Raw genomic sequence first — 23,257 nt, forward strand, 5'->3', positions numbered from 1 at the left:
CATCATCATCGTCATCATCATCGTCACCATCATCATCATCATCATTATCATCACCACCATCATCATCATCATCATCATCATCACCACCATCATCATCACCATCATCATCACTACCATCATCACCATCTCAATCATCATCTCCTTCATCACCATGATCAATTCAATCACCTTCATTGAAAATAACAGTGGTCCAGAAATAGACCCTGGGGTACTCTCCTACAAACTTTCACAATTTCAGATGATACCCTTTTGCACAAGTTAAACTGCTTTACTAAGATCAAGGGAAACTGCACCCTCAGTTTACCAAAATTCACCACAACATCAAAACCACTGCCACCACCATTTACTCTGCCTCCACTACCACAATCATAATCACAACCATCAACATCATCATCACCTACTTATATTGCGATGCTTTAGACGTTGTGAAGATGTATTCCATCAGGACCTCATTGATGCCCAAGAGAAGGATTGCAAACAGGTTGTTCCTCAATCCTACTCCACTGGTGGTAGAGAAATCCGCTGACTTGTCCTAAAAAAGAAACGATCAATGAAAAACATGATGCCCAGTTAGAATATGCCCCATAGCATACTTAGTCTCCGTCTTAGAGATGCACTGTAGCAATGTAAATTCCTTCATACAAAAAGCCATCATCAACCGTCATCATCACAATCATTGGCAACATCTCTCTCTTCATCTTCATTATCATTGTAATCAACAACATGAAAACCAACACCACATCATCATCATCAGCAGCAGCAACAGCAATCATAACCACCACCTCGATCACATCATCTTTATTCTCCTCCTCCTCCACCCCATCATCAGCATCATCATAATTATCATGTTTAATCTCCTCTTCATCACCACCCCTCTACACAATATCATTGGCCAACAACCTACCACATGAAAGTCTTCCAGTTCGCAGGCCACCATCCTATCCATCAAAGATTCCATCATCTTCTCCAGTCTCTCCAGAGCCTCCTCCTTGTCGACATCGTCATCATCGTCCGATGTCTCCTCATCCCAGTCTTCCCCTCGTCGCCTTGAAGTTGGCATCATCTTACATCGTGTCAGGCATTGGACAAGGCTCTGGAGCAAGTGGGCCTGATGGAAATTCAACACAAGCAATGGATAACTTACAATTACTTTAACATTTACACAATGATTAAACTAAGTCACTACAGGATTATCCTAGTCTACAAATGTAGACCCACATCTGCAGTGTGTGTACCTCAGCTGATTCAACGAGTCTGCATACCAGACGAGGTCTACTGAGGCTGCAGCTTCGCTCGCCCTATCAGGCTGGTTTGCGAAGCAAACCAGTAGCAGATCCCACCTCACGAGCCATTCACAGTCTGCATAGCAGACTAGGATTATCCCAAGGTTCCTTCCACTGGGCGATGGGCATACATACCAAGGCCCCGTCTTACAAAGAGTTATGATTGATCCGATTAAGTGTAACTATGGAAAGCCGGCGATGTCAACATCTAAAAAATACATGTTTGTTCCAAATATTTTTAGAAATGATGTATATTCATACATTCACTGTTCTTGACAATTCAGTATGCTTCTCTTTGTTTTCGAAGGACATTGAGCATATTTCAAAAGAGAATATTATGACATTGATGGATTTCCACATACTTGAGATGGATTTGTTCAATCGAAACTCTTTGTAAGATGGGGCCCAGAAGACACAGATCTTTGTCAAAGAGAATCATGGTAGAAAAAAAATTGAAGGCAGATGAGGAAGGGGACATTAAAGGAAAAGCTGGCTTAGAAATATTGAGGAAATGAGAGGAAGAAAGATAAATGAATGCGGTGAGATGGCCCTAGAAAGAGAAAGTTCGAAAACCAGGGTCCCGTAACACAAAGGTAAGCGATTGATTGTATGGTTGATTTTTTACGATTGATTGTACATTGTAGTTAGTAGAATCAATTGTAGAAAAATGTTCTACGAACATTGCTAAGCTTTGTGTTATGGGGCCCAGGACATCCAACCTCTTTGAAGAGAAGGAACAGCATTAAGGTAAGATAATATGGAATTGCACATATCCGGCTATAACCAAGCTATGTAAGAAAGTCTGTTCACATGGCTGAGTATGGATTCAACGATATAAATGGCAAACAGCATGGGGTGTGTTACAAAATCAGGAAAGTGGAAACAAATCTTCAACATACATTCAGCCAATGAGTTTTTTTTTAAATATCATCATACCCTATCCTGTCTTCTACTCACCAAAGGCTCGGCTAGAAAGACGTTGTTGCCCTGGGCCGTTATACAGGGTTGCAGTTTGAGAGGTGGTTGGATGTCTTCATCAGCCTCGTAATAAGTCTTGAACTGACGCTGAAGCATGTCTGTGATGGCTCCTTGTAGTTTGGTGTTCCGACATAACACTTCATACAAACCCTGAAAAATGTAATACAAAGAATGTTTGTTCTTCAATTTACTCTTCCATACGACTACATATAAACCCTGAAAAGTTTGGTACAAAGAATCAAAATGAAACATCAATACTTAGATTTACTTTCTGTCAAGTTTTTGCAAGCTTTTCTTGTTAACTATAGCCCAGTTGTAGAATGACTTGAGCTTAAACACAACCAAAAAAAAATAAATAAATAAAAAAATGACAGTGCGTTTCTGATCGGTTGATAATCCAAGAATTGTTTGATTTCCAGAATTTCATCTGCCATAAAATGTCCTTAAGAATTCAGAATAAAGCTATTTCATCTTCTAATTCATTAAGAATTTTAACAAATTCAGAAAAGGAAATGCTTTGGAGAGAAACTTCCTGCACCAACTTTCATATATGAGCAGCTTTCTATGTAAAAAAAAATTTGTATAACAGCATTGTATTGTTGCATAGAATTTTTAATAAAATTGAGTGTTCATAAACCTTGTTGCTGCCCCTGCTACTACCGATTTCTTGATTAGCAGGTTTCCAAGCACTTACCTCATAGAGAACCATCCTGATATCAGCTTGTTGCGTGAGACATCGTCTAAGATTTCCAAGAATCTCCATGCAAACAATAGCTTCATAATTATTGGGTTGATTGCTACCACCATGGATGTCAACCTGGATCTACATAAATGCATATTAACCAGATAACAGACCGATCACCAAGTTAATCATTACAATTACACTTAGTTTACTTCTGTACCCCCCCCAAAAAAAATGACATTCAGGTCATGTAACCTGAAACTCAGGCAGGATCTTCAGTAATACTTGATTACCCTTAAGGCCAAGTTTCATGAACTAGGCCCATACACTTTTTAAGTTATGATGACATTTCAAAAACTTAACCTTGGTTGAGATTTTAATGTTGATGACACCACTGTCGCTGTCGGAAAAGTGGCACCTACAGTATGCAGACTAGATAAAAATTATAAACATCATCAATATCACATGATCATCATCATTACCACAAAAATCATTAACATTCATAAAATTATGGTCTTTATATATCCAGTTTGAGCACATGATTATCTGTCTGTCTATCTGTCTATCTATCTATCTATCTATCCCTCAATTTTAACCAATCATTTCTGTAAATACAAACCTGGCTAGATGTAGAAGCCATACTGTAGGACTGGCTTGATTGACTCATTGGCAGGCTTCCAAACACTCGGAAATGCCTCAGGATCTGAAGGTAACCAAGAACAGCTATCTTCCTGGCTTCTCCTTGTCTGCAGAAAGATGAAGAGAGAAATTACAAATAGCAAATTTAACAATCTCTTTAAAGCGAAATTCTAGTAGTTGCAGTAAACACTGATTTCATGAGAAAGTCTGTAAAACAAGGCTTAATTGTCAGTATATCATTGAGGATCTAGATCTGGTACAGTTACATTAACTGAACTTTATGAATCTTGAAATCTACGCTGAAAAATGTTCACACCGAAGATCCCCAACGCAGATAAGCGCACGTGGGACAATGTATAATTATTGCTTAGAGCGTCGGGCCCGACGCTCTACCCGAATCCTGTGCTTATTTGCTGATTTCTCAGCAATTACACAATTTCTTCCAGAATCCTTTGGCACATGCGTTTTATTTATACAAACAGACACTTTGGTGCTCTTTTTATTGGATTCTGTAAGAACTATTTTGATATCGTTACCAAAACTAGCATTTACCTTTAAATTCACAATCTTTGAAAAATGTTTACATATGCATGGAAACCAACCTCCATATATAACTTTTTTCACCCAAATATATAATGAAGAGAGATCAATCCTCAAAAGGACACCATTTACCAGGTTTTTCCTGTAAAACAAGAAATGTAATGAAATTAAAAATGAAACACCTTATGCTACAGTCAAACAAACGAAACCAACTCCAACCCAATGTATCTCATTGGAAATAACAAATAAGTTTTCATCAGTCTGGAGCTATACCTTGTTCCAAATGAAGTGCGATCCTTTACGAACGCCGCAATTGGCCTTTCGTAACTGATCGCAAAACTTTTTGAACCACTCAAAAAATTTCTAGTCAATAAGATTGTCATGACTAATCTGATACGATATGATCACTACGATTACTCCATGATTGAGACCACCGTTTCAATCGCAGCGCAAACCGGGACAGTGAAAACATCTATTTGTTTGCAGTGTGACTGTGGCATGAAAGATTACCTGGAAAACATAGCCTTCCTGAGGACCAGCATAAGAGAATCCTTGAGGGTCACGTTGAGTCTCATCAGGGGTTGAAAGGCCTTCAGGAGACCCTCTGCAGTGGATGCAGGAAGGTAGGTCAGGTAGTCAAAGGCCTCTCGGACTTTACCCATGCAGTCTAGGACTGTCTGAGGAGCAGAGGTCACCATACTGGATAGGAGTTCTGAAAGGTCAGGTCAAATCAAAGAATGATTTAAACATGTGGAATGCCTCTGGCCGTCTCACCTGCATCACGCGGTTCAATGTAGCAGCAGTGCTGACTTTGAATACTACTCTATACTCGCACAAGATGTTCAGTGATACATGGTTACTCTTATGTCCACTTTTTATGAACTAGACCAATAAACTTACAGAGATATGATGGTTATTCAACAAAAAACCCCAACATGGCCAAAGTTCATTGACCTTACATGACCTTTGACCTTGATCATGTGACCTGAAACTGGAACAGGATGTTCAGTGATACATGATTACTCTTATGTACAAGTTTCATGAATCAGATCCATAAACTTTCAAAGTTATGATGGTAATTCAACAGATACAACCAATTCGGCCAAAGTTCATTGACCTTTGACCTTGGTCATGTGACCTGAAACGCGCACAGGATGTTCAGTGATACTTGATTACTCTAATGTCCAAGTTTAATGAACTAGACCAATAAACTTTCAAAGTTATGATGGTAATTCAACAGATACCCCCGATTCGGCCAAAGTTCATTGACCCTAAATGACCTTTGACCTTAATCATGAGACCTGAAACTTGCACAAAATTTTCAGTGATGCTTGATTACTATTATGTCCAAGTTTCATGAATCAGATCCATAAACTTTCAAAGTTATGATGGGAATTCAACAGATATCCCCAATTCGGCCAAAGTTCATTGACCCTAAATGACCTTTGACCTTGGTCATGTGACGTGAAACTCATGCAGGATGTTCAGTGATACTTGATTAACCTTATGTCCAAGTTTCATGAACTAGGTCCATATATTTTCTAAGTTATGATGACATTTCAAAAACTTAACCACAGGTTAAGATTTTGATGTTGATTCCTCCAACATGGTCTAAGTTCATTGACCCTAAATGACCTTTGACCTTGGTCATGTGACATGAAACTCTAATAGGATGTTCAGTAATACTTGATTAACCTTATGGCCAAGTTTCATGAACTAGGTCCATATACTTTCTAAGTTATGATGTCATTTCAAAAACTTAACCTCAGGTTAAGATTTGATGTTGACACCGCCGCCGCCGTCGCCGCCGCCGCCGTCGGAAAAGCGGCGACTATAGTCTCACTTTGCTTCGCAGGTGAGACAAAAAACTGTATGAAATACAATGAGGTAGGTAGGTTTGATATACAAAGGCTTCTCTGACTTTACCCATGCAGTCTAGGAAAGTCTGAAGAGCAGAGGTCACCATGATGGAATAGGAGCTCTGAAAGGTCGGGTCAAAGGTTTATTTAAAAACAGAAAATGAATCATCCACTTTATTAACCAGTTTGATACTGAGATCATATACATGTATGTGTGGGTTGGAGTCTATGAAAAACATGTGTTATAGTAAAATGGGTTAAATATATACAATAAGGAAAGGTTCAGTGTAGGTCAAGAAGTCAAAAGCTTCTTAGACCTTATCCATGTCGTCCAGGACTGTCTGAGAAGTAGAGATCATCATGATGGACATGTCCTCTGAAAGGTCAGGTCAATTGTCAATTTGGTGGTGTGAAAAAAGAATATATTAAAACTGAACATTGACAAAATAACTTCCCTCTCTTTCAAAAAAAAAAAAAAAATAGCAAGCATGAGGCCTGCAGTAAAGCACAATTTTTTTTTTAGTAATCCTGGTATAATTCTGCACTTAAAACAAGATTCATTTTACTTTTAGAACTTTCATAATGAATGCGAAATGTCATTATTACAAAATAAGGTCGTCGCCGGATCGCATAGAGCGCGGCAGGCTTTGGTATAGACTTACTGATGTACTGAGTGACGGAGCCAGCTGTCCTGGTGACCACCCTGTTGAGGATCTGTTCTAGGATGCTTGATCGGATCCCATCCTGTGACTTGAAGAGGTTCAGAAGTATGTCTGTCCCTAGCTGACTGGCCTGCTGGTTAGGGGTGCTTGGGGTACCAGGTCCAGCCTCTGTGGAAAGAAAAGAACATGATCAGCTAGCATCATCAGTTTTTTCCACCGAATGGTGTATGTCGGTATGGACATATATTGAGGGATGACAAGTTTGCTTTAAGAAGGGCTTTTGAGTTCCAGGTGGGTGGTTCAAGGAGGAGTGTAGGAGGGTTGGATTGAGTATGGAAGGATGTACCGAATCAGGCAAAGTGGACGGAGGGGTAAGGGCGATTGCTGAGAGTGTGAGGTGAATCTGGCCACCCCTGTTCAAGAGGACGAAACTGGATTTAAAACTTGGGATTGATTATCATCATCATCATTATCATCATCACCACCACCACCACCACCACCATCATCATCATCATCACCATTATCATCATTATCATCATCATCATCTTTACAATTTTTATAAAATATGTCTTACAAGGAGCATCAGTCCATTATTTTGCTTTCCCTTGAATAGTGTTCCACATCAAAGATTTACATGTATGACAAAAACCTGCTCATAAAGCCGCCTTTTCTTGTCTCCCTTGGGTGACGGCTTTGACTGTGTATTCATCATTTGGCATGAGAGACAAAACGCAATCAGGGGACCGTTTCATGAAGTTGTCAGCACTGACAACTTGTCTTTCTCTGACAGTTACCATGGTAACAGCCAGAGGTTAGTGCCTCTCAGCCAATCCAAACCAAGAATTTTACTGATATTGTCAGCTCTGACAAATTTAGTCGACCAGTTGACGATGACAACTTTCATGAACCTCCCCCCCCCTGAATCATTGTAACCTGCAGGTCACTTTTCTTGATATACTGATTGGGGATGTGCAAGTGGACCATTACACTGTGTTTGCCCACGTCTTATAAATATAAACAGAGCATTAGGTTCTTTAGGAGAAAAATTTGGCACTTTGTTTGGTAACTTACCAACAGCTTTTCCACCGAACGGTCCTGGTTTTGGTCCAAACGAGTCCATGAGAGTAAAACCCAGCTGGACTAATCCATGGATCACATGATCCCATCCATACATGCTGTGGGTTAACAAGAACAACAAATTCAAATTATTAGCACTTTGTATCCTCAGGCAAAAAGCGCTTTATAAATCTGGCTATTATTACATGTTGGAGAATATTGAATGTTGTAAAGCTAAAATTTAAATGAACAGGGGATATTCAACTTCAATCGAAGAGTAAATTGAATTACAAACTTGATGTACCAGTTTCTTGCTAACAGCCTGAGGTCGTCTTTAACGAGGCAAGATAACTCAGTGGGTAGAAAAGGTGCTTCAGATTACGGTAACCCCAATTGGTGCACTAGTGCCCTTTGGTAAGGCAATAATCCTCATCAGGTCCCTCAGAGAGGAGCTCCCATCTTCAGTCCTCTAGTTGCTTGTTAAACGCATTCTTGCTTTCTCAGCAATCAGGTAAGCAAATCGCCACCATTACTATTACCATTCAAATAGATAGCAATTATATCAAGTAAAAAATGAAAGAAAAGATTAATATTTCAAGCTGCAATTACCTGTTTTCAACTGTTTCAAGGAGAAGTCTGATGACATTGCTGCCAGCAGGTACAAGATCTGTCAAAATAATAAAAAAAAAAGTGAAAAGTGAAAGTAACCACAAACTATGGCTGACATAATTAACTACTTTGAGATGGAATCAATTGGAAGTCACTTTTAGGTCCCAAAGTCAACAAGTTTTACAATTGATTGCAAAAATTAAAATTAAAAAGACTTTGTTCTTCCATGGAAAGAAAAGATTGGTTTGCTTTGATCGGAACTAATCTATTAATTGCAAATTTCAAATTCCTTTTAGCAATCAAAATCTATATACCGGGTATATTTTTTTTGCAATGCCACATAGATTTGAAGTTTGGTGGCATGTCAAGAAGGCAGGGGTCAAAGTTCACCAATATATTGCATCTATTTGAGAAATATTCTGTTACATACATATGTTCATAAATGAAATGTTTTCATCTGATATGGAGGCTACTTATTCATCAAGTGTATATTTGTTGTTGTCCTCCTTTTCTGCTTGATTAATCAAAAATCAAATGCATGTATATTGAATAAAATGAATGTATAATTAAAATTGAATTAGATTAGATTGAATAGAATTAAATGGAAATGAAATGTACATAAAGTGGATGTACTAGACGATCCTGTATCATAAAGATACAACATAGTTGAGGTGAGAAATGAAAACATACTTGCAATCCAGGGAGAGTCCTTCTGTCTTTTAGCATCCTTGAGACTCTTCAAGATGGTAGACTTGAGAAAATCAAAGATCTGTAGAAACATTGATTGAAATGAAAATAAAATACTGTACAATCATTATAAAGTTACTACTACTTCTATCCTCATTCATGCCATGTAGCATATAAGGCCTCCCCGCTTTCATTCCATTTTCGACGGTCTCTAGCACAACCCCTTGGCTCATTCCAACTCTTCCATCCGTAGGTATTTCTCTTTACAGTTCTCCTCCATGTTGTTTTCGGTCTGCCCCTTTCACATTTTCCTCCTGGATTCCATGTTAGAGCAGTGTACCAATGATGGTTGTCTTGCTTTCTGAGGACATGACCCATCAAATTCCACATGATAAGTTACGTCAGGTCTTAAACTAACAAGGTGGTTAACAAACAATGACTTACGCCTGATTTTGCAATCAATAAAATATGGAATGTGATCTTTTGACCCCTAGATAAAAATAAAAATAATATAGGTAGATTTACCCAGGGAAGCTGCTTCAGTTCCGAAAACTGTTCTCCCGGCGGGCCCGGCTATTATTATTAATACCCTGGCTTTAGCTAGGTTGCCTAGGTGTTCAAAGCATTTAAGGAATTTCTTCCTACTACTGGGTTCCCATTCACCTCTCCTGGGTTGAGTGTAGCACAGTGTGGTTAATTTCTTGCTAAAGGAAATTACACCATGGCTGGGATTTGAACCCACAACCCTCTGTTTCAAAGTCAGAAGACTAATCCACTGGGGCACAACACTCCAGATGACCTTTGACGTCATAATTCTCATAGGCTCACATGTGGTATTAACCAGGATAACATGCACCAAGTACGATATGAACATAATTGTTGCAAAAATAAAGAAATAAGAGCAAGCTGAACAAAAACTTAACATCCATCCATCCACCTATCTGTCCATTTATCCATCCAAGTATTCCTCCTTTCTACTTGTAAACAATAAGACCTACCTGTTCTTCAAATCTGTGTATCTGGGCAACAGACAGAGCTAATGCTACATTGAAAGGAGCCAAGACAGTACTGCAGTCTCTTAGCTGGCCACTCTATTTATAGAGAAAAAAAGAGAGTGAGGTGAAGAAGAAAGGAAGAGATGAAGAGAGTGAGGTAGAAAAAAGGAGAGAGAGAGAGAGAGAAAGAAAATGGGAAGATGGCAGCATAAAGAAGAATGGAGGAAGAGAATAAACTGTTAAAAAATTAAATTGAAAATACCAAACAATAATAATAACAATAATGATTAAATTCACTTCTTGTAAGGTAAATTTCACATTATCATTTGACGTAACTATGTGCTTCCAAAGAAACTGGATATTATTACCTGGCTTCCCCTAAGTCTTTTTACCATACATGCATTCAAGGAATAAATTCCTTCCAGGTAACCATGGCTCTTCCATTAAATAATCAACCTCTTTCTGTGTTTTTTTCTATTTCATAACAGGTACCCATCTGTGTTTATTCATGTTGGTGATTTAGAAATGTTACCTTCTAGTTTCCCTTTTAATAAGTGTTACTGATTGAGATGCTTATAAATTGTTAGAACTTACCATAGTGATGAGAGCAATGCAAATAGTTTCTAAAGACTTTCTCTCACAATTATTGCTTACTAGTTACTACCATAAATCGATTCAGTTTTGTAATTTAAGCAAGTTGATAATGACGCAAAAATAAGAGCTGGGGCTTACTTTCAGAAACTTGATGAACTCTCGACCTAGCTCCTGGTCCTGCTTGATGGAAAATGTGATGTGGATGATAATTGTCCCCTCCGTGTGACGGAGGTGTTCTTTGGAGAAACTTGAAGACACCAACTCTTCCCTGTAGGCAGAGAATTGAGAGATAAATCAATTAGACCTGGGGCGGTATTCTGAGGTCATTTCATCTTTAAAATGTTTTATTTTATCCCTTAAAATGAAATTGGTATTCTTAGATGACATTTTATCTCTCAGATACAATTTAAAATTTTATCTTGCGTATCTATGATGATACGCAACAGAATAATGGCTGCGTAGACATACCCATCGCGTATCTGAACATTGCAACGCGGATGATGTGCTTGCACCCAAGTTACTTTGAAGAAAAAATAAAATAACTTAAAAGAGGGTAGGGGCTATTTTATCTCCACGACATCGATTTCGTCAATATTTCTAGGTGAATGAACACCAAATGTCAACAAGAAAATGAAGAAAAATTATATATTCATTGAGAACAACACCTTAAAGCTATTTCTGTACAATCAGGAAGTATTTCATAAGACTTTTCTTGACTAATACTGTCTCTGAAATGATGCTTGAAAAGATGCGATATAGACTTCGAAAAAAGATGATAGTATTGCCTTTTTTGTTAGAAAGAAATTTCTGTAAAGACGCGCAAGCGTATAGTGCAAGCGTATTGAAGTCAATAAATCGACGCAATCTCACTCCTTGGCCACACCTCCTAGCGGAATGGATTTCCATTGGTTGAGTGATATGAGAGAGCTATAAAAGCACGTTTTAATTGGATATTGATTTCAAAATAGGTGTGTCTTACAGAGATAAATGAAGATAAAATTGTTCTCAAAAGGGTATTTTATCTCACTGATTTTAACAGAGATAAAATATTTTATTTTATCTGAGATAAAATGGATCTCAGAATACCACCCCATATCAATAGGACGTCATAAAGAATCAGGAATATGGCTACAGCAAAAGACTAAAGAGTAAGAAAAATACTTTGATGAATGGAAATGCTAAAAAGATGAGGTTAATGATGACAACGATGATGACAATAACGATGATGATGATAGTGAAGATGATGACAACAACGATGGTGATCATGATTATGTTGGTGATGAAAATAATGATGAATAGGATTATGATGTGGATGATGGTAATGATAACAATTATACTGAAAATAATGAAGATAATGATTATGCCAAGGATGACAATGAAGATGACAAGAAATTGTTGATGATCCAAAGAAATGACATTTAATGAATAAAATCAAAACAATGTATGCCTGGAGCGGATGAAAAAATAAACAATAAATGGGATACTTTAAATCAATAAGAGCAGTGATATGATAAAAACTAAAATTAACCAACCCATAAGAAGATGATCATCTCACTAAATCTCTAGTACATTACACAAAAATGCAGATGAACAAGAAAATAAAAGATCTATTAAAAACTATTCACCTATTTGTTCTACATTAGATGTACTGCACACAGCATGCTAAAACAATTCCAATTGTCTTTCTGTACATGATTCCATAAATAGCTTTGCCTGGGATTCCCAGGAAATAGGGATTGCAACATACCCCTTGGATTTGGCAATGAAGTGAAGTATTGCACAGGCTGAGCATAAAAGTTCTAAAGTGAGGGTAATTTGTGGTGAAGCCGTGATGGTCTAGAGGTTAAGACATTACATTGTGAATGTAAAGACCCAGGTTCGAACCCTGGTCACAGCATCCACCATTTTTTCCCATAGTTTTCTTAAAGCGCAGAATAATCAGGTCTATATTCCGAATATTCCCATTTAAAAAGGAAGAAAATAAAGCTTTCACAAAAAACTAATCCTCTTTTGAATAGAGACTGTATAAATGACTCATCAGAGCCCATTTCATACCCCATCACACACAAACACCCCTACCCCCCCACACACAACCTTATTTGCAAATCTGCCATGCCTTGCCACTATGATCATCATCAGCCCTCTGTATAAATAATTGAAATATTATCAAGTGAGTTGTGGTGAATCTCTAATGGGCTTGTAGGTAATTTGTAGGTACAAACCAAATGGCTTGTAATCCAGGAATAACGACAACCGTGTCCAACCTGACCAATTTCAACCCTCTAAATAATTACTGTCAAACAAACTGTATGAACGAAATGCCTGAAATATGTCTTGTTCTACTAAAACGTAAGATCCCAGGTAGACTTTCACTCACACTTCCTCCTTGCATTGCCTGTAGATATCTCTCCAACACTGCAATAAATCAAGCCACTCAATGATAGTGTTCTAGGGCCTTTTGACATATGGGCCCCTCTACAACTCCCCTCGCCCCCCCCACAAAAAAAAAATAGAAGACCACCAATGTCTCATGCATGTTCTCTTTCATGTCTTCTTTTCTATGCAGTGAGTCAATCACACAGCCCCCCAACAATTTTTTTTACATCTTTTCTTCCATTAGTAGTATGGGCACACCTTTTTAATATTCTACACCTTTTCTTTCCTGGATCCTTTTATCTGGCTCTGCAAAGAATCCGGTGAAACCCTCAATGACAATATTTTTGTGGCCTTACGCAAACAGCCTCCCCCCTGTTGCACCCACAAATGTAATAACACTTTACCCACAAATGTAATAACGCCCACAAATGTAATAACACTTTACCCACAAATGTAATAATTTTTGATCGCCCACAAATGTAATAATGACTTTACCCACAAATGTAATAAATTTGAAGGGATTTTTGGCAAATCCGTTCTAAACTAAAATCCTATAGTAATGCGTTCATATAGCACAAAAGTGCAGTCTTTTTTTCAGACCGGGTTAATAAAACATCAAAGTACAAGTCCAAAGTCTTTTTTCCAGACCCGGTTGTTTAAAAAAATATAATAAAAGTCCAAAGTCTTTTTTTCCAGACCCGTTTGTTTCAAAAATTGTGATATAAGTCCAAAGTCTTTTTTCCAGACCCGGTTGTTTCAAGAATTTTAATAAGTCCAAAGTCTTTTTCCAGACCCAGTTATTTCAAAATTTAAAATATAAGTCCAAACTAAGATACGATAATGATATTCCTGTGGAAAAAATGGGAATCGAGCTTAGTCTTTTCTCCAGACCCAGTTAAATAAAACTGGTGGAATTAATGTCTTTGTTGTTGTTTCAACTTATACGGTGTATATTGTGAATATATGCACTAAGAGTAAATTGAGAATCAAGCGTAGTCTTTTCTCCAGACCCGGTTACCTGTTATTTAAACATTATGAATAACAGTTTAAAAACAGTATAAAGACCACATAATCTTATTAATGCTGGATATAGCGTAGTCTTTCAGCCCGACAATTTTTTTCTTAAAAAAAAATCTCTAATAGTAAGAATTTAAAAAAATCAAAGTCTAAGACCAAACAAACCTTCCACCTAAGAACCTGTTTTAAAAGAGGTTTAGAGTGTTGTCTTTATTCCAGACCTAAAACAGTTACGAAAAAAAATCTTCTAACATAAGACCTTATATTCTTATTCTCGTGGAATGACACGAGTTTTAAAATGTACTCTTTCCTCCAGACCCAGCTATTAAAAAAAAGTAACTGAAAAACTTCAAATCTAAGACCAAATTTCCAAAGTTTCACCCAGTAAAAATATGTCTTTTTTTAAATAATACTACTACCCCTACAAAACATTGTAATAACGCGTGGGTAAAGCAGACATCCTTTCTCCAGACTTGATTACTATTTGAAAAATAAAATAGTTTTTACAAATATTCTAAAACGAATACCCAATAATCTAATTACTGTGGAACAACATGAAGACCGATTGTCGAAGATGGACTTTCCTCCAGACACAATTATTTCAGGAATAAAAAATCAATAAAACTCAACCCCCAACAACGAATCTAAGAACCAACAATCCTCCAAATTAAGACCATGCATGTAGAAAAGCACATGTTTAGAGCATTGTCTTTATTCCAGACCCGGTGATTTAAAAATGATTTAAACAATCCTTAAAACAAAAGACTCATATTCTTATTCTTGTGGAATAACACGAGTATTATGCTTAGTCTTTTGTCTGGACCCGGTTATTTAAAAGATAAAAAAATATTGAAAAAAAATGAGAGCTGAGACCAATCTTCAAAATTAAACCCACTTAAAATGCTTGGGCTTAGAGTGTTGTCTTTACCCCTCACCGACGTATATTATAACTTTTGAAACGACCGGGTCTGAAAAAAGACTTTGGACTTGCATTATAATTTTTGAATTAACCGGGTCTGGAAAAAAGACTTTGGACGTATATTATAATTTTGAAACAACCGGGTCTGGTAAAAGACTTTGGACGTATATTATAATTTTGAAAAACCGGGTCTGGAAAAAGACTTGGACTTGTACTGTAATATTTCATTAACCGGGTCTGGAAAAAAGACTTTGAACTTTTGTGCTATATGAACGCATTACTATAGGATATCAGTTTAGAACGAATTCGCCAAAAATCACTTCAAATTTATTACATTTGTGGGTAAAATCATTATTACATTTGTGGGTAAAGTGCATTATTACATTTGTGGGTAAAGTGTTATTATATTTGTGGTCGTTATTACATTTGTGGGTAAAGTGTTATTACATTTGTGGGCGATCAAAAATTATTACATTTGTGGGTAAAGTGTTATTACATTTGTGGGTAAAGTGTTATTACATTTGTGGGCGTTATTACATTTGGGAGCGATTATTACATTTGTGGGTGTAACACCCCCCCTCCCAGAAAAAAAAGAAAAAGAGAAAAGAAAAGAGAAGATTGCCATCACTCACCCATCTTCTTTGCCATATCTTTCCTGGATCTTTCTATCGTGATTTGCAAAGAATCTGGTGAGTCCCTCAAAAGACGATCTTCTTGTTACCTTGGGAAAAGAGCCCCCCCCCAAAAAAAAAAAGAAATTGCCTTCACTTACCCGTTTTCTTAACTATTTCTTTCGTAGAGCCTTCTATCCTGCTCTGCAAAGAATCCAGTAAGTCCCTTTAGGACAATCTTCTTGAGGCTTAGGAAAACAGCCAATCCCCCCCCTCCCAAAAGGAGAAAAGAAACTAGAAGATTGCCTTTGACTCACCCATCTTCTTTGCCATTTCTTTCCTGGATCTTTCTATCCTGCTCTGCAAAGAATCCAGTGAGTCCCTCAAGGACAATCTTCTTGTGGCCTTTGGAGGACAGCAGAAGCAGCTGATAGACCAGCGGTGGAAGCTCCTGGAGATCCACATGCTTCATAACCCTCAGCAGCTTGTTGATGACAAACTGAAGTTGATCACTGCTCAGGGGTATCTCTCTGCAGAATGGTACAAGGTTAAATTGGATGCTGGAATCCGGGGTATTTGTATGCATTTGCACCATTAAAATCAGGACCGCATTAGATTCAATTATGGGAAATTTACTCAGGCTACAGACAATTGCTCCAATATCTCTTTCATAACTGATGGATATTAAAGTAGTACTATATTAAAGTATGAAAAGCATCTCATAAGAAATCTTAAGTACTGTTTATGTACATACAATCTTAATTACACATACTGTACATGTACCACCCCCCCCCCACTCTTCGATCTCTATCTCTCTATATTATGTATGATTCATTATGGTATTTGAGCCCAGACTGTGACAGGCCAACGGCCTCTACTGGCTCCCCCATATTCCTTGGGTTTTAAAATATACATTATTGTATTTGAAAGTTGTTGTTTTTTATCAAGAATTTCAGAATTGGAAATAAATGAAATGAAATATTTCAACTTATCATCTTTGCATTATTTTGAACCTACAACCATTTCATTTTCAAAACCCTAATCCTATTTCTTCTAGAAAAAAAAATAGGAAAGGGGTGATTTTCACAGGAGTAAATGGGTCACCGATCAGCACTTTACGGTATGATTTATGAGATTAACTTGTACAGTTGGTTTGTAGTGAGCATGGCATCATCAGCATTGTCATTATGGAGGTAATCCCTGAGTGTTATCTTCAACCACTCATGATATGAATTGATGATCAAATGAAATCAAATCTTACCTGAATACTGATGCAAGGTGAATAGCACACTGGGATTCCCACCTTGAGAAATTAAGATCGAATAAAGAAATTATTTTCAAGATGAAAGTAGAATAAAAATGGCAAATTTTATACTGATATCAATATACTCGTAATAGCATTCATATAAAAATGCCTTTGAGGCATGTCATTACCAGATGATTAATCATTTTCAGTATTCACTAATTATAGTGTAAATAACTTTATATGCAACTCTACACACAATATTCACCCATCCATTCAATTGCAGTATCTACATGTATCTCCCTCCACTATCTACATGTATCAAACCATCCTTCCATGATCCAACCATCCTTCCATCGATCTATTAATCTATCAACCATCCATCCATCCATTTATCCATCATCCATCCATCCATCCATCCATCCATGATCCATCCATCCATCATCCACCCATTCTTCCATCGATCCATTAATCTATTAACCATCCATCCTTTCGTTCATCCAACCATCTTATCATTCATTCATCCATCATATCATTTTATCCATCCATCCATCTATCTTTTAATCCATTCAACCATCCAAACATCCATCCTTCTATGTTCCCAACCATCTATACATCAATTCTTCTATCCATCCATTCATTCATCCATCAACATATCTATCCACCCATCTTTCCAGCCATCCATCTATCCCTCTATTCATCCACCCATCCATCCTTCCATCTACATGTATCCATCCATCAATCAATCCTTCCATCCAACCATCCATCTTTCAATCCTTCCATTCACAGTTAACTACCCAATCAATTTTTACTAAAGAGATTTTTTCATATTACCTGCAAGAGCAAAAGTTATTAAGGAGATGATCTTTGAACTCTTGACCTGACATTCTATTAGAGTCCTTGGTGACTGTTTCCATGGCAGCCAGTGTTGAGATCACTTTTGGGAGAAGTTCAAATGCTCTGATTGAAATGAAATCATATGACACATTTGATACGAATGTGAGCTTTTTTAATACATTTATACATAAATCAGATCATAAATCCTATAGAATGACACTGTACCTTCCTCATAAAATAATATAATGCTTAACATACTTTCATTGTATAATATTTAACTATTGAAGTACTGATAGAATATTGAAATCAATAATACCAAGATGATAAACACCCAATATGTAAGATCACTATTAGAAATTAAAATCCTATGAAAAACAAAATCATGTATACCAGTGGCAAATTTGTCACCATTTCTATTAGCTATCTCAAGAAGATTTCAGTGGACAGAAATAACTTTTGAGATAAACATGTTTAAGGCTATTGAGGATAGTTAAAGCAGACCTGAGTTAAAGAACAAATGACGATAATAGTATGGTCACTTGTATGCAACAAGGCCTAGAATACTTGATAGTACAATATATCTCTGGAATCGAGTCTGAGCATGAAAGACTCACATTTTATTAGGTTATATTTTCTTTTCTTTTCAAATTTTCATCAGTTTTAGAAAATTATGTAAAAATGTTGAAGAATCAAATATCAATTACCTGCCATTTCTAATATCCTTTGATTTAACAACATCCATGAACATATCAGCTACTTCAACCAAGCATTGTGCTGAAAAGTTGCCAATCTGAAGAAAAAAGAAATCACAGTAAACAAGATGATAGATAAATTCACAGAATTTTACAAGGGAACAAACATTTAGTTGTTTTTTTTCTACAAAATATTAAAAACATTGGGACCTGAGATTCAAACATGACATCAGTAAATGATAATTGATTATTTTGCAATTAAAAAAAAACAGTACTTTCCCAAAATAAAATGACATCAACATTCAACAACACAAACAAATGAATTTCGCCTAACCTTCAATAACATGTTTCTTGAATTTTTCTGCTTTAACCAACTTGACATATGAGAGACCTTCCCCTTTAATTAAAGTGAGAGCGTGAGATATAAAACAAAAGAGAATAAGGAAGTTTGGTAAAACCTAGAACTGCTTTAAAAGTTCTGACCTCTATCAGTAGGTATCCAATGATTTCTGAAGCCATCTTGCTGCTCACTTCTTGGCCACCTAAGAGCTTGAGGGCCCCCTTGCACAGTTGGAGTCGACATGAATCTCCCTTTTCATGATTGAGTGAAGAACTCTGAAACACCGTCTGCAGGAAAGCCGCTGCATCCCCACTTTTACCAGAGAGCACAATCTGTCTGAATTCATGTGATAGCTATAAAAGATATCAATTTATTATTTCATAGAGCATATTATTTATTTTTTAACAAATGATTTTTTTCTTTTGTTCTAGAAATGTCACTGGATTTGAAGATGACAGAACTCTATAGATAAAGCCAATGTCCATTATTACTGAACTTTAAACATGGTATTTGAAATATCTAATTTCTTATTTGCTTGCTGGTTTCATATTACCACTGACCATGCAAAAACGTATATATTCAGCTGAAAAAATAAAAATAGAGTTCTACAAATTGGCAATATTTAGCAGGCACTATGAAATAGTCCAAATGAAATTATTTAAAGGTTTTTTTTTGAGTGCATGTTTCTATAGTTTAGTAAACACCATAAAATTATTAAGAGTGCAGAAAATATTAAGGTCAATTGGAAGGACATTCAAGACGATACTATAAAAATAATGAGAGCAAAGATATGTTTTTTTTTTTTTCAATCTTTTGAAACTAAGATACAGATTATAAAAAATATATATATATATATCCTAGGTAAAATTGCAGAGGCTCTTACATCTCCTGGCTTAAGTCCACTTAGATGTTTCTCCACACTGGTCGCATTCCCTTCTCTTGATAACTGTAAAATCCTGGACATAATTGGTGATACCTCATCTGCAGTTAATATACAATCATGTTAAATCTTAATTTCTTAAACAGGAATTTCACCGATCACCTGAATTAAATTTGGTTTTGAAACAATTAAATTAGCTATCAGAATCAATACTGGTGAAGGTTTGACTAAAAACTGAAAACTCATAATTTACAACAAGCAAGGCCAGGCCAAGGAAATTATGAAGCTTTAATTGAAAATAGGTTTTGAATTTGTATTGGACTTTGAGCAGTAGATCTACTGACCCATTATTTATAATTTATAAATCATTCCACTCACACGTATTGCGAGGTTAGTATGCTATACAATTCATGCTTGGTAGGACTTAAGAATTTAGAAAGCTCTTAATTTTTTAAAAACACATAAAAATAATCAAGTCCTGAACCATAATAACAAGTGGAATGCCTCTGGCCGTCTCACCTGCATCACGCGGTTCAATATAGCAGCAGTGCTGACTTTTACCCTTTTTAGACAGGCTAAAATTTCCTTAACCCCGTACTATTGGTGGGGCTAAATGGCAATTTAGCCCCACCTATAGTACGGGGTTAAGCTTAGCCCACTTTCGTTTTACACAGCGTTTTTGCAAAGTGGGCTAACCCCACCTATAGTACGGGATTATTTGGCCCTGCAAAAAAGCAGGGTTATCCCACCAATTGCGGTGCTAAGAGCAATAGTACGGGGTTAAGATCGCATGTGTAAAACGAAAGTGGGCTAAGCTTAACCCCGTACTATAGGTGGGGCTAAATGGCAATTTGGCCCCACCTATATTACGGGGTTAAGGAAATTGTAGCGTGTGTAAAAAGTGTACGAGTGAAGCACTTGTACTACGAATGATCGACAAAAACCACTAGTCCGGGGTTAGCGAGTTTCGTGTGTAAAAAGCAAGCATTCCTTATCCGGGGTTAGCAATAACAATTTGGCATGTGTGAAAAGGAAAAAAAATAGTACGGGGTTAAGGATAGTACGGGGTTAGCGATAGTCCGGGGTTAAGAAAATCCTGTGTAAAAAGGGCATTTGAAAACTACTCTAACTCGCACAAGATGTTCAGTGATACATGGTTACTCTTATGTCCACTTTTTATGAACTAGACCAATAAACTTACAGAGATATGATGGTTATTCAACAAAAAAACCCAACATGGCCAAAGTTCATTGGCCTTACATGACCTTTGACCTTGATCATGTGACTTGAAACTCGCACAGGATGTTCAGTGATACTTGATTACTCTTATGTCCAAGATTCATGAATCAGATCCATAAACTTTCAAAGTTATGATGGGAATTCAACAGATATCCCCAATTCGGCCAAAGTTCATTGACCCTAAATGACCTTTGACCTTGGTCATGTGACATAAAACTCACGCAGGATGTTCAGTGATAATTGATTAATCTTATGTCCAAGTTTCATGAACTAGGGCCATATATTTTCTAAGTTATGATGACATTTCAAAAACTTAACCTCAGGTTAAGATTTTGATGTTGATTCCTCCAACATGGTCTAAGTTCATTGACCCTAAATGACCTTTGACCTTGGTCATGTGACATGAAACTCTAATAGGATGTTCAGTAATACTTGATTAACCTTATGGCCAAGTTTCATGAACTAGGTCCATATACTTTCTAAGTTATGATGTCATTTCAAAAACTTAACCTCAGGTTAAGATTTGATGTTGATGCCGCCGCCGCCGTCGGAAAAGCGGCGCCTATAGTCTCACTCTGCTACACAGGTGAGACAAAAATTACAGAAATTCCATATAACTTCTGAAAAAGTAGCAAAATAAATCCTGTTTATGTGCCCAAAAATACATAGAAGAAATTTAATACATGATTATAAATAATCATCATTAATAATTATTTATAATCAAGTTTCAAATTTTATTATTTGTAAACAGCATTTAGTAACATCGCTTATTGAAGTTAAATTGTAACAAAGTGGTTCAAGGGTCAAGCCTATTTCATTTGCGTTGTTTACAATGGATTGAGGGATTTACACAAGATTGGTCTGGAAAGAAACCTCTATTTTTTCATCTTTAAACCAACACGTTTTTTACACCTTCATCATACGCAGTATACGTATGAAGGTTCGTTGATGAATAAAATAGGGCCTAGATAAATACAGACCGATTTCTCTTCTCCCTCTAGGACTAGGAGTACGACTAACATTATGCTGTTAATATGGATTTCCTAGGTCTCGCTTGTACAAGTATAGACCTTATCGCAAATAGATTCACGCAAAGGATCATGGGATCGCAAAGGGGGCAATAGCGCCGCTGTTGTCCAGATGCGACCATGCGAGCGCAAGCAGCCGACAATAAAGTGTACGATTTCCATAGTGTATCAAAATACGATCGACGCCCGCAGCCAACATTTTGCTAACTTCCAGTAAACGCCTCGTCATATTTGTTCCAGAGTCTAACATCACTTTTCTTCTTAATCATGGGTGGCAGAGATAGATGTGCTGTCTATAGCTGCAAGAATTACCACAGATTTTATGAAGAAAAGTATAATTTTCTTTCATTTTCGCGCACTGTCTGTGCGTGTTTTGAGCTGCGCAGCTGCTGTGCAGTGTGCTTGCATGCACGGACAGTGGGCATGCACTCTCGGTCCTGGGGACAGTGTACGTCGGCGAGGCAGTGGAGGAAACTGGTCCCTAATTCCAAGCAAAAATAAAATGATGATCAATAAAACAAACTCTGCAGTACATTTGATTACTTTATTCTAGTTATGTATGTTTGTAATATCAATCGATAGTCAAGAATACATGTTTCATAAATAATTATCTCAATCATGATTTTATTCAGTAGGCCTAAAAACCGAGCTGTGTTTTCTTTTTCTCTCCACAGAGTAGGCTACATAATAGTTGCATATTATTCAGGATCGTGGTCGGACATTCTGAAGTTTAATCATTGGCATGCTTAGACAAAATAATGAATGAAATAATGAGGAAAAAAATAAAAAATGAGAATAGATGAAAATAATATTAAGAGAAAAATAAGATACAAAAAGAAATTAATGAGGAAGGTGATCTGTAAGAGAAGTGACTGAATGCGATGAAATAAATTGAAGATGTAAATGTTGAAATAAGATTTTTTTTATCAAAAGAATGAAATATATATCATTTATATGAATTATATATCCATCATCTACTAAGTTTCAGACAAAATAAAATTACAGAGAGTTGGAGGGATGTTTCAAATTCAGGGATTTATTTAATCTGCATGTCATTTGTATATGTCCTTCATTATGTATGATATAAATAAATCAATAAATATATATATATATAGCTTATTTTTTATATACTTTAGATTTGTCTCACCCCCTATATAGAGCTTGTATGATCAAACTAAAGAGCCCGAGTTGCAAAGGAGGACTATATTTGCCCCAAAATAACAAAACTATATCGCTAAATTATATGGAGAATTTATTGTCTACATTATGATTCTCATGAATATTCTTTAATGGAAAAATTTGCTATCTAATTGGGATCGCCGACTTATTGCTCTTTTCTAAAGTCTATCGGCATTAATTGACCCGCAATCACCGTCTCACTTTTCCCACAAAATCTTCCCAAGTTTAGCCCCATAAAACTTCGAAAATATGGTGAGTATTGAGTTCATACTTTCACTGGGCAATCATGATACATAGATTGTTCTATAAATC

At 36.6% G+C, this 23,257-nt stretch overlaps 1 protein-coding gene and 1 non-coding gene across 2 annotated transcripts in view; one reads left to right on the plus strand and one right to left on the minus strand.

Annotated features, from left to right (window-relative positions):
* Positions 1-23,257, minus strand: part of LOC121425226 (Fanconi anemia group I protein-like) — a 38,965-nt gene that overhangs the window by 15,034 nt on the left and 674 nt on the right. Inside the window, exons 2-19 of the mRNA XM_041621238.1 lie at positions 19,503-19,600; positions 18,763-18,972; positions 18,292-18,377; positions 17,585-17,710; positions 16,769-16,810; positions 15,825-16,037; positions 10,723-10,852; positions 9,994-10,086; positions 8,999-9,077; positions 8,309-8,366; positions 7,715-7,818; positions 6,644-6,811; positions 4,633-4,834; positions 3,563-3,689; positions 2,956-3,084; positions 2,241-2,411; positions 905-1,108; positions 402-532 (exon numbers count right to left, since the gene is read on the minus strand). Of these exons, the coding sequence (XP_041477172.1) occupies positions 402-532; positions 905-1,108; positions 2,241-2,411; positions 2,956-3,084; positions 3,563-3,689; positions 4,633-4,834; positions 6,644-6,811; positions 7,715-7,818; positions 8,309-8,366; positions 8,999-9,077; positions 9,994-10,086; positions 10,723-10,852; positions 15,825-16,037; positions 16,769-16,810; positions 17,585-17,710; positions 18,292-18,377; positions 18,763-18,972; positions 19,503-19,583 (2,354 nt within the window). The 5' untranslated portion in view covers positions 19,584-19,600. The remainder of the gene's footprint in view (positions 1-401; positions 533-904; positions 1,109-2,240; positions 2,412-2,955; positions 3,085-3,562; positions 3,690-4,632; positions 4,835-6,643; positions 6,812-7,714; positions 7,819-8,308; positions 8,367-8,998; positions 9,078-9,993; positions 10,087-10,722; positions 10,853-15,824; positions 16,038-16,768; positions 16,811-17,584; positions 17,711-18,291; positions 18,378-18,762; positions 18,973-19,502; positions 19,601-23,257) is intronic.
* On the plus strand, positions 12,410-12,481 carry TRNAH-GUG. Its single transcript has one exon. It is a non-coding gene; the product is annotated as a tRNA-His (tRNA).

This window comes from Lytechinus variegatus, chromosome 12 (assembly GCF_018143015.1).
Source record: "Lytechinus variegatus isolate NC3 chromosome 12, Lvar_3.0, whole genome shotgun sequence".
In the NCBI taxonomy this organism is placed as follows: domain Eukaryota; kingdom Metazoa; phylum Echinodermata; class Echinoidea; order Temnopleuroida; family Toxopneustidae; genus Lytechinus; species Lytechinus variegatus.